Raw genomic sequence first — 18,283 nt, forward strand, 5'->3', positions numbered from 1 at the left:
CCATGATGGAGCATGGTCAGTCCTGGGGCAGAAGGTGAAGAGAATGAGGCTGAGGGAGACTAAGTAACTGTCCCAGAGTCCCCAGCAAAGGACACTACCCCAGGACAGCTGGTTTCCACAGCCATAGCATGCCACTTCTCACAGACTAGTTTATTTATTTAAACCAAACTATTTATTTGGGTTTGGACATTTTAATCTTTATTTTGAAATAATTTTAGACCTACAAAAAGGTTGTGAAAATAGCAAAAAGCATTCTCATATGTCCTCCATCCCACCCCCTCAAATGTTAACATCCCAATACAATGCCAAAAACTTAGGAAGTTAACATCTGTATAATATTATTAACTATTCCACAGATTTTATTTACATTTAATTAATTTTCTGATTAATATTATTTTTTCTGGCAGGACCCCATGCTGGATCTCACCTTACAAGTGTTTTAAATATCGGGTACTCTCGGGGACTTCTGTGAGCAGGTGACACCTCACTCTCAGGGGTCTGCAGGGTAATTGCTGAATAAGGCCCACAGCTCACTCCTCCCTCATTGGGAGGCTGGATTACCTCACAAAGCTCCCATGGGGTCACAACAAGATAGCAAAAGCTAGTGCAGGGCCTTCAGGTGCAGTGGATCCAGCAAGTGGGTGCAGTGGTGAGTGGGTAGCAGGTGAGTAAGGAGAACCTGTCTCTAGAGGAAGCACAGAGAACAGTCGATGGCCTGGTAGGACAGCTGGAACCCAAGGTAGGTAAGTAGAGTGTACCATCCCTTGTTCCTTATTACAGAAGGCTTAGATTTCAGTTCAAATATCACCTTCTTCTCCTTCCCACAGATGGACCCCCTCTGTCCAGGACTCCAGCTCTCACTGCAGAGCACTGATGGGGCTGTTCTGGGGGCTTCCTTCCCTCCCTGCTAGGTGTGAAGGGAGGAAGAGAGATTAGCACACCTTGCCAGTGAGAAATTCCTCTAGCCTGGATCGCTGAAGGATCCAACGGGGTCAGAACGGCTAGAAAACAAACTGAATAAAGAGTAGGATGGGCGGCCCCTAGAGGGGTTTCCCTGGCTGGCCTTTGGTCAGGGTTCTGAAGGATAAAGCTCAGGTCTCAGTCTCTGTTAAATGTAGGTGAGCTGTCTCCCTGGAAAGCCTGCGTTCACAAGAGCCTCTGTGGAAGAGAAGTGAGCAGCTGCCTGGCCACCCCAGCCTGGAAGTCACAGCGGGGCAGGAGGCTCCTGAGGCTGCAGAGATGGGAGTTGGGTGCTGGAGAAGCCTCCTGGTGCTGCTGGTTGCCCTGGTCCTGGAGGTCAAGTTGTATAAATTCCAAAGGTGGGAGGGCTTCAAGGAGGTACCCATGAGTAAGCAGAACATGGACCCCACGCTTGACTTCTTTATTCAATCCTACAACAACGCCAGCAACGACACCTACTTATTCCGCGTCCAGAAGCTTGTTCACAGCAAGACGCAGGTTTGTGGCTTTCTCCGAGCAGGATGCCCCCATTCTTGCACATCTGAGCACATGGGGCTTCCATGTGGCTCCCCGGAAAACCAATCAATGGCAACTCCAAGGGGGGAGCAGATTCATGGGGAATGGGTGCATTTTAGAGCTGTTCAGGTTCCAGAGTTTCCTAACCCATACTTCCACAGAGAAAGATGTCTGTTGAGGTTCTCAGCTACTCTTGCTGGGAAGAACTGCCTTTCGTTCTGATGCTGAGGCTACCAGAGTGACAGCACACAGAAGTGACTTAGTTTTCTCTAGAGGTCTCATTTAGCAAAATGTGAACACTCTGTGTGGGTTGCCCCCACCAACAATATTGTTTCAATGTCCATGGTTGTAAAACCTAAGACTGGATTCTCATGTTCTATAAAAACTCAAAATTACACAGAGGGGGTCTGTTGTTTTGGATGGGGTGGTCCTGGAAGGAGTGAAGTATAGACTTCAACCAGATCACCTCCTCTTTTGTTTTACATAGAAAATTTCTCTGAAATATGTCAATTGAAGGATGACAGAGGAAAGAAAAGTTGCTTGACAGCCACTTTTATTGATCCAACCTCCTTCCCTCAGACAGTAAGTTATACAGTTATCCTTCTGTGTCTGGAGGAAACTGGTTCCAGGACCCTGCATTCCAAATCCACAGACACATATCCCCTAGATCATCCCTGGTGCAATATAAATGCTATATGGGTAGTTGTTCATAAGGAATAATGGCAAGATCAGAAGACTGGATGTGCTCAGTGCAGACACAACCATCCGTTTTTTTCCTGAATGTTTTCAATCTACTATTGGTTGGATTCACAATGTGAAACCTGCAGATTCCAAGGGCTGAATGTATATGTTAAGGCAGAGAAAATACCATATCTTACACTTGGTTCAACTGGCTGGATTTGGGAACAAATAGTTAGCTAGGGCAAGAGGTCCCTAAGCAGACAAAAGGAAATAGGCAAATGAGGAGGGCACATGGGGAGTGCACGTGGGCAGCGTCTGACACACAGGCTACCTGGCAGAACCTGGGCGTCCCGAGGCTCCGGGCTCAGGAAGACACTTTCACTGCAAGACAGCAGTGTGGCTCATCTGACTTGCCTTGGTTCATTTTCCCAGGGGCAAGTCTGACACTCCAAGGAGGCTTGACTTGTGAAGTCAACCCATTATCATTAATGGTTAGCTGTTAAAGAATAGTTTATAAGCAAACTCTTAACATTCATGTTGATTAATGGACAGAGAGAGCCTACCCCTTGTCATCTGGGGTGATTTTGGCAGGAGTCTCTGGGTACCACCATGACCAGACATAATTGTGTCTGTGCAAACACCTCACAGAGGGGTACAGGAGGTAGGGCTGGGGGCTTCCTGTGCCTGGGCTCTTGGTCCAGTGACATCTAGATCAGCTAGGTCTCTGCTTCCTCCCCTGCAAAGTGAGACAGAACAGGAGGGATGTACTTAGTAGCCCTGACCTCTGGTATCATTTGTAAAATACTTGCTGTTACTATGACTCTTAGAATTTAGCAATCAAGTCTAATAATGAATAAGAAAGTACATTGCATACCGGGATGTTAGTTTAAATCTGCGACCAGTGTGTTAGTTTTTATGCTGGCAGCAAGGTCAGGGTCCCAGGACTGCCCTCAGGCCTGTTTTCCCTGCGGTCCTACCCTAAAATTTTCGAAGAGCGTCTTCCTCCAAGGAGTGGCATGAGCATTCCTGCCTCTGTCACCACTGCACAGAGGACCAAGCCATCTCATGTGGCTCCCCTGCTGACATCTGGGCAAAGCAGCAGGGCCTTCCAGGAGCTTCTCACTTCACCAGGGTGGATTCTCTAGTCCATATGTTTATTTGGGGGAGTCCAGCTCAGCTCCTGACAGGGAGCAGTAATCCCAATAACTACCTGCTAGAATTTCCAGGCTTCCACCTCCCAAGCGTACACAGCCTCATACTTGATCCGGACCAAAGGAAGACAGGTCATGACCCCAGGAAAGGCCTGGCATGTGTCCTCTGTGGCTAATGTATCCACCAGGTTCCCTTCATTCTCATATGCCCTGGGAGGAAATCAGAATTATTTTTGCCATTTTTGCCAAGGGGCTAGATGAGGAAACTGAGATTCAAGGAGGGGGAGGGACTCATCCCAGGGTACAGAGTCTCCCATGAATACAGCCATATTCCCAGTGTAATTCTCTGGTTTCTGGTCTGTTGCTCTCCTAACTCTATAGCTGCTTCCAAGTAATGTTTCTGCTACTTTGCTAAGACAGTACTAATTTCTAATTATTAAAATAATTATGTAGTGAAAAAAGGGATGGAGGCTGCTAAGCAACTTGCCCATAGCCACTGCATCAGTGAATGGGAATGCACCCCCCAAATCAATTTGATTTCCAAACCTAGGTTGTAGCTGCATTACTAAACTGTATGCCTGGAGGTTAGTCAGGAAGGAGGGCAGAGAGGGAGGAGACACCTGAGGGCCTGGGCTGGCAAGGATAAGATGCTGGTGTCTGCACCATGAGGGGCATGGCAGTGCTCTGTGGAGTTGGGCAACCCAGAATGACAGCCTCCCTGTCCTTAGGGTGGAGGAAGACAGGTGGGAAGTTGTCTGCAGCTGCTGCACACAGTCCCAAAAGTAGATGTGGGAGCCTGGGGCTCAGGGGCCTTGGGTGCCATCATGTCTCCTCCAGCCGGACAAGGAAGTGAACAAGGGCTGTGGCTCTGGGGACTTTACTCTCAGTGCCACCTTCTGTAGGAGAGGCCAGCCACTGATGCTTGGAGCTGCAACTAACAGCGCAATTGTTTCTCGGCAGCTGACAACAGGAGTGGAGTATATAGTCACCGTGAAGATTGGCCGGACGAAATGCAAGAAGAATGACACGATCTATTATTCCTGCCCCCTGCAGAGTGAGAAGCTGAAAAAGGTACGTGGTAGTGCATCTGAGGTGGGGCTTCTGACCAGACCAGGGAGAGTGAGCACTGGGGGAAGCACTAACTGGACATGGGCAATTTTTGTGTCCGTGTGGCAGGGGCCAGCTCGGGCCCAGCCCCAGGGCTGCCTGACACCTCCCAGGGTACCTGAAGAGGGAGGGAGGCCTTTTACTTGGACAGTCCTGCCAGCCTGTGCTGGCACAGCCCTGATCAGGCTCCACCTCCTGGACGCCTCTCCTGCCCAGCTGGGGCCTTTTAGGTGAGAGTAGAATTTCCTCCTTCTTGTTTTGGTCTTGGCTCTCACTCTCTAGGTCTCTGATGATTGTCCAATTTTTTCCTTGTCCTTTTCTGTTTTTCCTGGTCCCTGATGGCACCCCCTGAAAGCTGGCACATGCAGGGTCCCTCTGTATGACTAGGTGTAGGTGTGGGGCATAGGGGATGATGTTGCTGTCTCACCAGGCCTTCATCCCAGGGCCCTGCTATGCTGAGAGCTCAAGGGGCACTTGCTGGGCAGGGCGATCCCAGGGTGTCCTTCTTTTTCTGGCTTCCCTCCCCTAGCCCTTGAGTGTATCTGTGGGCAGCTCCACCTATGTCAGTGAGCAGCCATGGCAATGGCCCCAGATTCCCAGAACAGGCCTGAGAAGCAGCAGCCTTTAAAAATATTTCACCAGAAGCAGCTCGGCACCTGTAGCACAGTGGTTATGGCTCTGGCCATATACACTGAGGCTGGTCAGTTCAAAACCAGCCTGGGCCAGCTAAACAACAATGACAACTGCAACAAAAAAATAGCTAGGCAGGTGCTTATAGTCCCAACTACTTGGGAGGCTGAGGCAAGAGAATTGCTTGAGCCCAAGACTTTGAGGTCACTGTGAGCTGTGACACCATGGCACTCTACTGAGGGCACATAGTGAGACTGTCTCAAAAAAAAAATATATATATATATGTGTATATATACACATATACACATATACATATATATGTATATATACACATACCTATTTCACCAGAAGCTGATTATCTCTTCTCTTTCTTCTTCCCGTTGCAGAATTTGATTTGTCAGTCTTGGATATATACCGTGCCCTGGATAAACTACTATGAGCTTTGGAACAATTCTTGCCGGGAAGACTGAGCCCTCGTGCAGGGACCCTTGATGAGCCTCCGATGGGTGCCCTGTGTGCTGTCTGTTAAACAATTCTAAAGAAACTTGTCTCCCTCATTGGGGTCTTGCTAAACACACAGGCACACACATAGTCACACAAATGCACACACATTCTCTTAACCTTCACAGCCACACAACAGCAGCATCCATGCAACACCACCTTGCACACACACTCACATGCTCCCATTCATATGCACACACACTATCACACCATTGCACACTCACCCACCTACTCACACACTCACTCATTCACATACACCTTCAGTGGTCTTTAAGAGCTCGTGCTATTTGGACAGAATGTTGAAGAACTTTGGGGAAACTTCATCATCCTTTGTGCCTCAGCCCAGCTCTGTCCACCTTTTCTGGATTCAGGCACATCCCTAACCTCTGGCCCCAGCGCAGGGGGCCCTGTTTCTTCTTCCCACATGCACAACACTGTGACTCACACATGTCTGTGTCTGAAGTTCCCACGCTCCACTAGGAGGACTCACAAGGCTCAGGATGCATTCACGGCTCATTATGGTGAAAGGATGTAAAGAAACTCAGCAAAGGCAAAAGATATACAAGCGAAGTGCAGAGAAAATCAGGGGAGCTTCTGGAGTCCCCTCCTGGTGCTGCCACACAGGGCATGCTAATTCCCTACAGAGAGCTGTGAGGACACGTCAGCCTTGTTAGGACTCAGCGCTCAGGGCTCTACCGGGGGTTGGTCACGTAGGCAGGCTCTGCCCGGTACCTGCCAAAATGGCAGACTCCTGGCAGAGGATAGGTGTTCAGCACCAGCCTGTGACTGGCATAGATGGAGCCACATTGAGCCCTCTTACTGCACAGGGAAAGTTTTCCATCAGCATAGGGAGCTGTCTACCCACAAGTCCCCAGACTCCAGCCTATGCTGGTCTTGTGAATTCCTCCCTGCATGCTGAGTCACTGGGCCTCCCATGTTCTTCCTGCTGGTGAAATGAGACCTGTGATCTCTCCCCTCCTGCGACCTGGGCATGGGCAGGGTCTGAGGGTGCCTCACGAGCACCCTGACTGTACAGGCACTGCTGCAGCTTGAGAGGCTGTCACCAAGGGAGGGGCATGAGCACACACGTGAGAGCCTGCCAGGAAGTCCTGAGAGAGGAGAGGAGGAAGCAAAAGAGTCACAGTTGGTAACTCTCCTGAAGGCGGGCAGAAAGCACCCAGGGCTGCAGGTCTAAGGCTGCTGAGAACTGACTTGGCACATGGCCCTGGCCTGCCCTGCTCACTTTCTCATTGGTCCTCTTGACAACCCTATGAAATGGCATCTCTTGCCTCCAAAGGTGACCCCTGTCCAGATTCTAACATCACTGCTTAGTTTCCTTCATTTAACATACTGGTGGTGCTGTTGCATTTTTGTGTAGAATTCCACTGTGTAAATACCACAGTTTACTTATCCATGTACTGGTAATGTACTTCAGGGTAGTTTCAGCCTTAAGAATAATATTCACAGTAAGTGTGCTCCTGTCTGTCTAACGGACACGGATGTGCACGGACATGCAAGTGTCTCTACGGGGGTATGTGCCTAAGCGCAAACTTGTTTGGTAATAGGATGTGCCCGTGTTCAGCCTTTAGCTATTTTTGCTCAAGACCTTTTAATATGTCTTGTGTTTTGCTTAATTTGCCTTTCTAATATTACTTATTCATGAAAATCTTGTTCAAACTCTACATTCTTACTTTTTTATGTCATTTGTTTATAGATTCTAATTGTTCAATTCTTGTCTTTATTTTATGCAATTTCACACTGACACTTCTTGTAATGTTTTACCAAACTTTGTAGTGTAGCTTTGAATTACTAAAGGGGATCTCTCCCCAACCCTCCACCCACCTGACTTTTATAATTGGCAAATGAAGGGTCAGCAGGAGCCGTGTCTGTGGTGGGACTGGGCCCTGATTAGCCTAAAGAGCAGCACAGCAGAGACCTCTGGAATGGACAACTTCCAAGTCTTGACTGTGGTGGTGCTCACATGCATGTACACGTGTAACTAAATGGCATGCACGCTTGGGTGGCGGCGCCCCTTTCCTGGCTCTGATATTTTTCTATAATGATGTAAGATGTAAGCATTAGGGGGAATTGGATGAAGGATGCAGGGGACTTTTCAGTTCTGCCTTTGTAACTTCTGAATATAAACAATGCTGTCATTTTGAAGCCAAGAGATGAACAGGCACAAATGTTCCACCTTCTCTTTTCTTTCTCCCAGAGGACAGTAACCCTGGCCTCAGGGCCACAATAGCCAAGATAGCAGAGAATGTTGAATGTTGACTAATATTTTTATCACTGCTGCTGCCAGGATTCCTGCTTGTTATTAAGGTTTGAGTACCTGCTGTGTGTTAGGTACTGTGTTAAGCAGGTTTTATGCATTATCATCATTAATCTTCAGAACTACCCCAAGAAGGTATTTTATTCTCAGTGAAAGATGAGGAAATTGTAGGTTAGCATTACCCCAGACCTGTGGCAGAGGGAAATCCCGCCTGAGCCCTGCCTGAGACAGGGAGACTAAAACCAAAAAAATTTGTTTGTTCAAAGCTCCCAGCTATTTCAAACTGGTGGTGACTCGGTGTGGACACTGCATCTTGTGACTCCCAGTGCAGGGAGGGTCTCCACAGTGCTCTGACTATATTCTCAGGTCTTCTCTTGCCGTTCACACCAGCTCCACTTTCAAATACCCACACTGGTGCCCCTTTGCCTGTGGCTTCTCTCTGCTACTTGCTCTGTCCTGGAGCCACCCTAGGCCAGAGATACTAGGGGAAAGCCACCCTCAGACAATACTGACTAGAACTTTTGAATAAATGCTTCATCTCCCTCTTCCCTCAGGTCGTGAAGGCTGTGTGCGTTTGTGTGTGTGTGTGTATGTGTGCTTTCTGTGGGGTCCCTAGAATTTGCCACTGGTATCAGACCCAACCCCAGGCTTTTGCCTAAGGTCTTGGGGATAATACCCCCCCCCCCAGGGGATGTGAGTGAGGGCAGATGTGACCCAGTGGACTTCCTGACATCACCACATGTAGGAGATGAGCCTGGCCACATTGTCTGAAATCCTGAGTCAAGCCATTGAGATTAAGACACTTAATCTCTACTGCTGACATGCTGTGCCTGGAAGAGATGCCTCTACAACTCCTGGCTTCTCTCCTCAGTTGTTCCTCTCCTGGAGGAATTAATCTGGTCTATTTGGGAAGGATAAACTGGGCATTGTTCAAGTCCTCCTTCCCACAGTGAGCACATATTTTTCCTTGCTCCTCCAGGAGAAGGATGGTGGTGGACAGACTTGTTCTGGTCCCATGTTGCTGGTGCGAGGAGGTGGAAGTCTAATTCTCGAGTTTGGAATTAGAAAGTGCACTTGCCCACAAGAGTAAGGCACATCTCTCAGCTTAGCTCTTCTCAGTGACAAGGACTCATCTTAATTCTTTGTATTATTTCTTCTTGTTTCTCACTTTTGGCAAGGAGGGGGGTTGCCCTGCCCTGGGCCCCTAGAACCCTCTTATGCTACTTGCAAATATCTCATGGCTGTTCACGTACTCTGGGCATCTTCCCTCCTCCTTGTTCTCCTACTCATCTTCCCCATTTAAAAATCTGAAGACTCCTACCTGCTCTGGGGTTAGGGCTGCAGGAACTATTCAGGTCCCTTCATCTGGACTCCAAAACTGCTGTGGCCTAGCAACCTTCAGATGACATTACCGTGAGCTGAAGAATTTGGAAAAAAATAAAAGAGCAGACTCATGGTCCTGAGAGCCAAGGCTGGCGACATTTATTGTGTGCTGTGAGGCCACTGCTCATCACAGGACTCTAGACACAGGTGTGCTCCAGGCATCTAGCCATTGTTGCAGTTTTTGCTCCGGATTTTGTACTTTTCAAACCAGGGTGCAGCAAACACTGAGAAGTTGCATGTGATTTGCTAAAACAAATAAAATACCTCCTAAAATATTAAAAAATACACAAGGTGAAATTTGAAAAGGATAAAAGACATGAGGATGAGAAAAATGACACCACCTCACCACCCCTCCAATCCGATTGATATTTATTTTTATTTCAGACACTTAGTAGTAATACTGCTAGGATCACTCCATAAAATGTCCTTCTGTTTGTAGCCATATTTTCAGAATAGTAATCAAGTGGCAATCCTGCCCATATTCACCATGAGAACTACTAATTCCTTTTCTTCCCCTCTTCATTTTTACTCATTTGGGGTTTTTTGTTTGTTTGTTTTTTAGTTCAAACCTTTCATTACCTGGCCTCTGTTGGCTCCATCAATCCATCCATCCATCCATCTTTCAAACCAAACATTTATCCTTCCCTTTATTTACCCAGCTGTCCACTCATCTATTAATTCATTTATCCATCTATCCTCCCACCTGTCCAAGCATCCACCCACCCATCCATCCATCTATGCATCTAGCTATCTATTCGTCCATTCATCTATCCTTCTACCAGTCCACCCGTCCACCTGTCCACCTGTCCATCCATCCACCTGTGCATCTAGCTATCCATTTGTCCATCCATTCATCTATCCTTTCCTCTATTATTCTTTCTTTTCAGTCCATCCATCCATCTCTGTTTCTTATCCTCCATCCTTCATCTATCTATCTATCCATTTGTCCATTGCCGTATCTCTTTTTTCTCTTTATTCTCTCCTAAATTTGCCTTTTTCTATTTCCTTCTTCTTCCATAATGAAAAATCAATACTTTAAACATGCTTGGTGTGTTATTGATTATTTCTTAGTGTGATTTTGTTTTCCTGCTCTTCATTTGAAAGTCTGGGGTGGTAGGTGGGAGGCTTAAGTATTTGCATTTCCCTAAACTGGGATTCAGGATACCAACTCCACCAATTCAATCTCTTAAGTAAAAAAATTCATTTACTTTTACTTTACTATAATCTTCAATTACTCTTTTTGTAGATTTCATGATTTTATCCAGGGAAAAACCAAAGAAATCTACCTTGCTAGATTTTGAAGAATTATCCATGGAGAAAGTAAAGAGGAAGGCCATGGATGGACACATTTCTGTACTGAGAAAACCCCAGCCACAATGGTAAGTATGTGACCATTTAATTTATGAACCAAACCAGGACATGTTATAAGCAACAAAGAATTCTGTTAATAATTATACTTCTTAATATAATTTTAGTTAGGCATAAATCAAAACTATTCCAGGCAAGGTGAGCTGTCCGGTCATGGTAGTTTTAATTCATTTGGGGAAATTCCAGAGATTTGAAGGGCATGTAGGACTTGTAACCTTCAAGGTCTCTCCATATGTGGGACTCACCCTGACAGTGCATACTTCAGTTTGCTGACACTTCAGGGGCCAGAGCTGCCTTTGGGGGGAAGGTAGCTGGCATATCACACACACACAGGTAATCCCCCTCACGTCACCCTCAGCACCAGCTAGATAATCTCTGATCTTGTTTTCCCATTTCCTCCTTCCGCTTGCCAAACACTGCTAGGTGAAAGGCATGCTACACGCCCCTGTTACTCTGATGTTCAGATATTTAGCCGGTGTGCCAGCAAGTCCCACAGCTGCTAAAATACTGTCAATAATTGGCTGCTTACCTGGCCTAGAGCGTCTCCCAGCAGCCTGGCTAGCTCACCTCCTCTCAGGACCTCTCAGCCCTCTCACAGTCCTTCCCACAGTGAAGGGGCCATATGATGGTGGGCCACCTTCACAGCTTCTCCCTGATAAAGGAGGTGTTATTGTATTCTTTCCAAGTGAGTTTGGATATGCCCCCCCCAAATTCTACTCTGTCTCATCCTAAAATCACAGAAAAATCCCATGGAAAAGTGAATTCTCCAAGATAAAGTGCTTTTACCCAGTACCTTATGAAGCTCCCCTTCCTGGGGGACACAGTTCATGGTCTCTGACTTCCGGCAAGTGGTCCGCCACATTTCCACAGTAAGGTGATACTCCAAGTGGTCCGTTATCTGTGGGCAGTAAGTAGCAAGGAGAGATGGCTTAATCTCTTCTCCCTGCCCTGTAGCTTCTGCCTAGTCCCCAGCAGAAGGTGGACTTTTTCTCCTCTTCCTTTCTGAGTCCATGGTTTATTCTGTCATTCAAAAAGAATTCACCAGAAGCCACCAGAAATACCATCTTTCCATGGGTAGAACTCCCCCCCGGATAACACAAATGATGCCAATGATTCTGGGCGGGGATCTATAAACTTTTTCTGAGAAGGGATGGGGTCTCCAGCCTATGGTGTGCTGATATTTTAAGGATGGTTTTGTTTATCTGTGGTGTCAGATATCCCAAAAGCATGCATGGACCTTTTATTTTGTTCATCAGCTTTTGTTAGTGTTTTCATATTTAATGTGTGGCCCAAGATAACTCTTATCCTTCCAATTTGTGGCAGAGAAAAAAAAAAAAACAACTAGATATCCCTGGATAGTAAATATTTCCCATTTTGTGAGCCACATGGCCCGTGTTATAACTACTCGGTTCAGACACTGCAGCCTGAAAACAGCCCGGGCAGCTGGGCCACAGTGACCTGTTTACAGCAGGCCTGCAGATCTGGCCCTTGTGATGTAGTTTGCTGTCCTGGGTTTCATTTAAGTGCATCATTAATTCACGCTACTGAATTTATGTTTCTCTTAACATGTCCGCTCCAAAATGACTGAGGGCAAATGGGCCTGAAGTGGATCCTTCCCCTGTGCAGCAGTGGGGCCCCCTGACGTGGGCGCATGGTGAGGGGAGAGAGAGGAAGTCACACCAACCTGCGTCAGGATCTTCAGGACTCGGAGGATCCTAAAGTTGTACTCGTCGTTGCTTTCCTTGTTGTACTCATCGACCACAAACTGCAAGGTGCTCTTTGAGTCCGTTTCCTCTGCGGACACCTCCCTGATGCTGATGCTGGTTTTCTTCCTTGCTTGGTAGGTGAGGGCCACCAGAGTCACCAGGATGGCCAGTAGGGGCCGTGGGGTCTGCCAGGGCCTCACCATCTTCCCTCAGCTGGGGAGGAATAGGAAGAGCCCACTGCTCGTGCCCCAGGACCCGTTGGATCACACTAAGGCTATGCTCCCCTGGCCAGATTTAAGGCCGCCCTTCTCCTCCTCCCTCTTTATCTACATGTCTGGCAAGCTCTCTCCCACCTTCTTGCATTCTTTTTATATGAGTTCATCTCTCTCTCTCTCTCTCTCTTTCTCCCCTACACACACACACACACACACACACACACACACGCACAGACACCCCCCTCCCATTTCCTTCCTTTCCAGGGTTGATCCCTCAGCAATATAGCCCTCTGTGGGTCCCAGGCCTCTGCCCGCTGAGCCCACCTGAGCAGGGGCTGTAGGAAGTCTGGGGATGGAGCAGGACTATGGGAGGCAGGGCTCTGGGGCTGTCTTCCCTGGAAGGCCCCCACCCCTGCCAGGCCCTGAAGACCCACTCTGGGAAACTGCCTTCCCCTGAAGGACAAAGGAGCAGGGGATCCCCAGAAAAGTGAGAGCCTTGCCTCTGACACAGATGATGTCTGCGTGGTGCCACGTCCTGGAGTGGCCCTGGCTCAGCTGGTAGTTGTCTTAGAGGAAGAGGAGGTGGAGAAGGAGCAGGGGTGGAGGCTCTGTCTGCAGGTGTGAGGCATCCAAGAGCTTTCCAGCTGTCACTCTGCTCTCCCAGGGCAAGACCTATGGGAGGACCTGGCTTAGAGTACAAGTAGAGAAGGAAGAAGCCACAGTTGGAGAAGGTGGCACTCAAGCCTGGTGCCACTCAGTGAGGTGACCATGTCACATGCTATCACTAGGAAGCCTTTCCTGGTGTGATTTGGAAAGGTGCAAGGAAAAGCTGTGGGGTGTTGGTTCCTTAGTTGCAGTGAGCTCAGGTACTCCCTGAAGGCAGGACAGCTGAGTATTGCCATCAATGGTCAGCTGGGCCCGCATGCCTTCCAGGAGAAGTAGTGATGATGAAGTAGGGCCCCTCCTAACACCCCCACAGACGCCTACATACCCACACTCACATCAAAACACACACACCTCCACATGACACGCACACCTGCGTACCCACACACCCATACTCATATAAAACACATACTCATCTCACACACCAACACCACATACACAGACACACAGATACTCCACTCCCACCTTCACAGGGGCACAGTTCTTTGTATTAATTAAACACAAAGGACAGCAGAGTTGTAACCAAAAGGGCTTGCTTAGGCCACAGGTCACTGCCGCCTCACTAGAACTCCTTTCTTTCGGTGACAGCCCCTTCCTACAGGAATGGCAAGGGACCTGGCAGTTGTACCCTCAAACCTCCATCCCCTTTGAAATCATTTTAGGAGAGACCTTCTGCTTTTCTTCCCAGCCAAGTATTCACAAAGAACAGAGAGGACAGGAAAGGGGGGAAGTATCCCAGGAACAAATTGTATTGGGTTGAGGGTCACTATTTGGAGCCCAGTGGAGGTTGGCAGAGGGTGCTGGCATCATTGTAGCAAAAAGCACTATGGAGGGGCCTGTCTAGGCTTCCAGGACTGCCTAGATTTGCCCAGGGGCAGGAAAATAAAACTGAAGAAAATGAAGCCCTGAGCATCAGCCAGGCCCAGGGTAAAGCCTTCATGGCCACACCCCTAGGCACACTCAGTCAGCTGTAAGTGGGATATCAATGCTCTTCTTGGTGGGTTGCTTTGATACTTAAGAGCCAATGGAAATGACTGCACCGTCTCTTCCTCTTCAGTTATAGAACTGCATTTTTGGGGGGCAGGGGTATGGGACTGCTCACAATAAAGACTGCATTTCCCAGCCTCCCTTGCAGTTGCAAGTGCCCAATGACCAAGAGAAAGGTAAAATTATTGATTGAGACCTATAGGAATTTACCCTGTACAGAGCTAACTCAGGTGAGAGGAGTCACTTTTGCCTTACCTGCAGTTGGGAATGACACCATGATGGCTGGAGCTCCAGCAGCTCAATTGGAACCTGAGGTAATGTGGAGGATGGAAGCCAACTCTGAGGAGGGGAAACTGAAAGTGGAAGGAGCCTGGTGTCTTTGTGCCTTTGTCAGTTTTTGGAGTAACAATGCCAGCCCTATACTACCATCCCAACTTCTTTTATAGAAGAAGATAAACTCTCATGTGTTTAAACCGCCATATTTTTGGTCTCTAATTGCCACAGCCACACTCTACTGCAAATTGAAACAGAATCTGACACAGTAAATGCTCAATACATGGTGAGATTATTGTGAAATGATCTGAACAATATTTATGAAATTTTATTTTCCACTTTCTGGTTTAGATCATCCCCTAAATAGTGTAAATGCATTTGAGATGCTTTGAAGAATTTGGGAGACCAGCAGGATTTGTAGAAAGGGCATTTTTATACCTTTGGCAGAAACACAACCTGGGGAAACCAATGTAGAAGTGATCCTGCAAACATGGGCTGTCTCTAGAGCTTGCTCCTTGCTGCCAGGCCACTGGAAGCCGCTGCAGACCCATGGCCAGCTGCAGTCATGACCAAACTGGTTGTCTATGCAGAGAGGCCAGAGGGGGCAGCATAGAAGGTTTAGTATAGTACATGAGTCCAGATGGGGTCAGGGAAGAATGGGCTGTCAGGCAGCCTGGGAATGCAGGTTGGGGAAAAGGGACTTCATTCATTCATTCTTGTTCATGCACTTATTCACTCAAGGTATTTTTGAGCAATGACTTTGTATCAGACCCTAGGGATACAGCTGTAAATAACCAAAGTCCTACTCTGTGCATTTCCATGCCAGTGATCTTTGAGAGGTGTCCTGAAGAATGACGCAGTGAAATCTCATGACCACTGACTTGGCACAGAGGATGAGGCAGAGAGATAACCAAAGCTTAACCCTTGGGCAAGTGCATGTGAGTGCATGTGTATGTATGTGTGTGTTGTGAATATGTATTGTGTGTACATGTGCACATGTGTGTGCAAGTGTGTGAAAGTGCAGAGTGTGGCAGACACATCCACCACGCCTCTCTGGTAGAGCTGCTGTAGAGCACTATGTGCCGCATATACACATGGACATCCAGCACTCGGCAGGGTGGGAGTAAGGGCTGGGGCTCAAAAAGAGTTCCTCTTGTTAATGCCCCAGGGGTCTGACTGTGACCCCTACTATGTGCACCTACTGTGTGCACTTTCTGCTGTACAGATCTGGCCACATTCATCTCCGAGCTCAGAGGGCAGCCAGTCTGTCTCTGCCTACTCACCTCCGTCACACCTCACCAGCTCCCTCAGGTCCCAGATAACAAGGCAAGTGGGCAGCACCAAAGAAGCTGGCTAGAGGACTGAGATGTCTCCTCCCACAGGTCTCACCGGTGTCCTGTGGGTTTTCTTCCTGTCACCCACTCACCTTCCTGGCCAGCATGAGCAGAGGCCAGGGAGCTGAAAGCAGGAAGCAGGGAGCTGGGAGCAGAGAGCAGGGAGCTGGGAGCTGGGAGCAGGGCCTCACGTCCCCCCTGTCCCTTAGCCCTGTGCTCTTCCCCCCACCCCTGCTGGCTGGAACACAGCCCTCCTACAAGCCTAAGTCTTGGCCTCTTCCTCTGTGTTCATCATTGATGTGGGCCCACGTGTCTTCTTTCTTTTTTTTAATTGTATGTATAGAGAGACAGGGATCCCACTCTTGCTCAGGCAGGTCTTGAACTCCTGAGACCTGAAACATTGGGGAGGAAGCTGACAATGAGGTCCCTTGTCATCCCTAAATATGTCATTGAACAATTCCTGCAAACAGATACATTGTTCCCACAGTGCGGTGCAGCTGTTCAATCCGGGGGATGAGCATAGAAGCATCCCTCCTGTTTGTCCTTCGGCAGAGCCTCAGAGGATGTGTACTGGACTCCCAGGACAGTGAGCCTCTTTTTGTCCCCAAGTCCCCTTTCAGACTACCAGGGTACAGGGTCCTCTGCTACATCTGTTCCTCTGTCTGGAGTGGCTCCTCAGTCCTTCCTGCTTATACACTTGGGATCATTCATGACCCTGACACTTTTGAAGGCTCATCATATTTTGGAATTTCCCTAAGTTCTTATTTGTCTAATGCACACATGAGGGTGGCATCATGGTAAGTGCTGTCCCAGGGCTGAAGCCACCCTAGGTCTCCCCAGTCAGTTCCTGTGGACCTCAGTGAGGGCGTGTCTCCCACCACTGGCTTGAGGCGCAGGCCAAGCTCAGCTCCCCTGTGGAGTTCTGAAGGTTTCCTTCTCCCTCCTGAATCCTTGTGCAGCTTGGGAAAGGAAACCTCAGTTCAGCAGTGCTTTGCCATCTGCCTTTGCCCTTCCTGAGAAATAGCAACAATAAGACCCTCTGAAAGCTAAGGAATAGACTATCTGTACCGCAAATATGTTTATCATCTGAAATTCAAGGTGAGAGGCATGGCATGGGGCCGTCCGCCTCACTCTAGGTTCCTTGCAGTAGCTTCTGCCAGCCTCTCTGCCTTTTCCGGAATCCACCCACTCTTCCAGCAATGTTCCTTAAGATACCCACAGAAGTATTTTTGCAAGATGCCAGGAACAAAAATTCTTATTTTTCCAAATGATGAAATAACTGCACTGATCAAAATGCTTGATCCTGGCTCTGATTTATGGAAGAATGATTGAAGAAAACACATTTTTCGTTTGTTTGTATAAAATAAAAAAATCCAGACCTACTCTTCAGAGCTCTTGAAAGGATGAAATATTCTACTACCAGACAATAACTCTGCTAAGTTCTTCTGGGTTTCAGTGGTTCCCTGGGAATGACCAATCTCAAATGAGACACAAGAATTGGACACCTGAGCAAAGATGTTCTAAGACCACTGAACTCTGCAAGAGCCCAGCAGGAGAGGCGCCGCTCCCAGAGAAGCTGACCTCGCTCCTGGTGCTCTTGGGAGACACAAAGGTCCCAGAAAGAAGCAGCAGCCCCCGGCCAGCTGGGAGGTCAGGGGTCCAAGCAGGTCAGGCGTTGAGGATTTGTTTGGGGAAAACTGAACTCTTTCCTTCTGTTCCCACTCCACTGCCAGACTGGGCACCAGAGAACATTACAGGGAAAATGTGTCTTCAAACCAGAAACTTCTCTCTTTGGTGATTATGAATTTTCCCAAATTCCTGATTTTTTATTATAATAAAGCATATGTAACATAAAATTTGCCAGAGTCTCACTTTGTTGCCCTCAGTAGAGTGCTGTGATGTCACAGCTCACAGCAACCTTCAGCTCTTGAACTTAGGTGATTCTCTTGCCTCAGCCTCCCAAGTAGCTGGGACTACAGGTGCCCACCACAACACTCAGCTATTTTTTTGTTGCAGTTTGGCTGGGGCCGGGTTTGAACCCTCTGCCCTCAGTATATGGGGCCGACGTCCTACTCACTGAGCCACAGGTGCCACCCCACATTAGTCATTTCTAAATATGCAGTTCAGAGGCATTGCGCACACTTGCCTCGCTGTGCAGCCGTCAGCATCATCCAGATCCAGACCCTCTTTATCCTGAAACTCTTCACCTATGAGTACACAGTGTGATGGCCAGCACTCTGGAACATGAAACTCTGTACCCATTAAATAACAACAACATCTAGTTCTCTCCCTCCAGCCCCTGGCAACCTCTGTTCTGCTTTCTGTCTTGGTGAATTTGACTCCTCTGTACACCTAATATAAGCAGAATAGTGTGACTGGCTTAATTCACTTAGTACAACATCTTTAAGTTTCATCCATGTTGTTGAGTGTGGCATGATTCCTTTCCTCTTTAAGACTGAACGATATCCCACTGAATGGAAATGCTGCATTGCACTTATCACTCATTCATCCATGGACACGGGGCTGCTGCCAC

The 18,283-nt window shown here is 48.0% G+C and overlaps 2 protein-coding genes across 2 annotated transcripts; one reads left to right on the top strand and one right to left on the bottom strand.

Moving 5' to 3' along the window:
* Positions 1 to 1,239: 1,239 nt before the first annotated feature.
* CSTL1 (cystatin like 1) lies at positions 1,240 to 5,515 on the top strand. The gene is made up of 3 exons (XM_003803681.1): positions 1,240 to 1,458; positions 4,269 to 4,379; positions 5,432 to 5,515. Exons 1-3 carry the CDS (start codon positions 1,240 to 1,242, stop codon positions 5,513 to 5,515), a joined length of 414 nt encoding a protein of 137 aa, XP_003803729.1.
* Positions 5,516 to 9,366: 3,851 nt separating this feature from the next.
* CST11 (cystatin 11) lies at positions 9,367 to 12,481 on the bottom strand. Its single transcript, XM_003803682.1, has 3 exons — positions 12,257 to 12,481; positions 11,366 to 11,470; positions 9,367 to 9,450 (listed from the first exon to the last, which is right to left on the bottom strand). Exons 1-3 carry the CDS (start codon positions 12,479 to 12,481, stop codon positions 9,367 to 9,369), a joined length of 414 nt encoding a protein of 137 aa, XP_003803730.1.
* Between the last annotated feature and the right edge of the window lie 5,802 nt (positions 12,482 to 18,283).

This window comes from Otolemur garnettii, unplaced genomic scaffold (assembly GCF_000181295.1).
Source record: "Otolemur garnettii isolate 467f Iridium unplaced genomic scaffold, OtoGar3 scaffold00416, whole genome shotgun sequence".
Lineage (NCBI taxonomy): Eukaryota > Metazoa > Chordata > Mammalia > Primates > Galagidae > Otolemur > Otolemur garnettii.

What these genes read in the sequence shown, in the direction of transcription:
- CSTL1 (XM_003803681.1), top strand. Translation starts at nt 1,240, where the DNA reads ATGGGAGTTGGGTGCTGGAGAAGCCTCCTGGTGCTGCTGGTTGCCCTG. An exon ending in TTGTTCACAGCAAGACGCAG is followed by an intron (nt 1,459 to 4,268) that starts GTTTGTGGCTTT and finishes GTTTCTCGGCAG; the next exon opens with CTGACAACAGGAGTGGAGTA. An exon ending in AGAGTGAGAAGCTGAAAAAG is followed by an intron (nt 4,380 to 5,431) that starts GTACGTGGTAGT and finishes TTCCCGTTGCAG; the next exon opens with AATTTGATTTGTCAGTCTTG.
- CST11 (XM_003803682.1), bottom strand. Translation starts at nt 12,481, where the DNA reads ATGGTGAGGCCCTGGCAGACCCCACGGCCCCTACTGGCCATCCTGGTG. An exon ending in TCCTGAAGATCCTGACGCAG is followed by an intron (nt 11,471 to 12,256) that starts GTTGGTGTGACT and finishes TACTGCCCACAG; the next exon opens with ATAACGGACCACTTGGAGTA. An exon ending in AGGAAGGGGAGCTTCATAAG is followed by an intron (nt 9,451 to 11,365) that starts GTACTGGGTAAA and finishes TATTTGTTTTAG; the next exon opens with CAAATCACATGCAACTTCTC.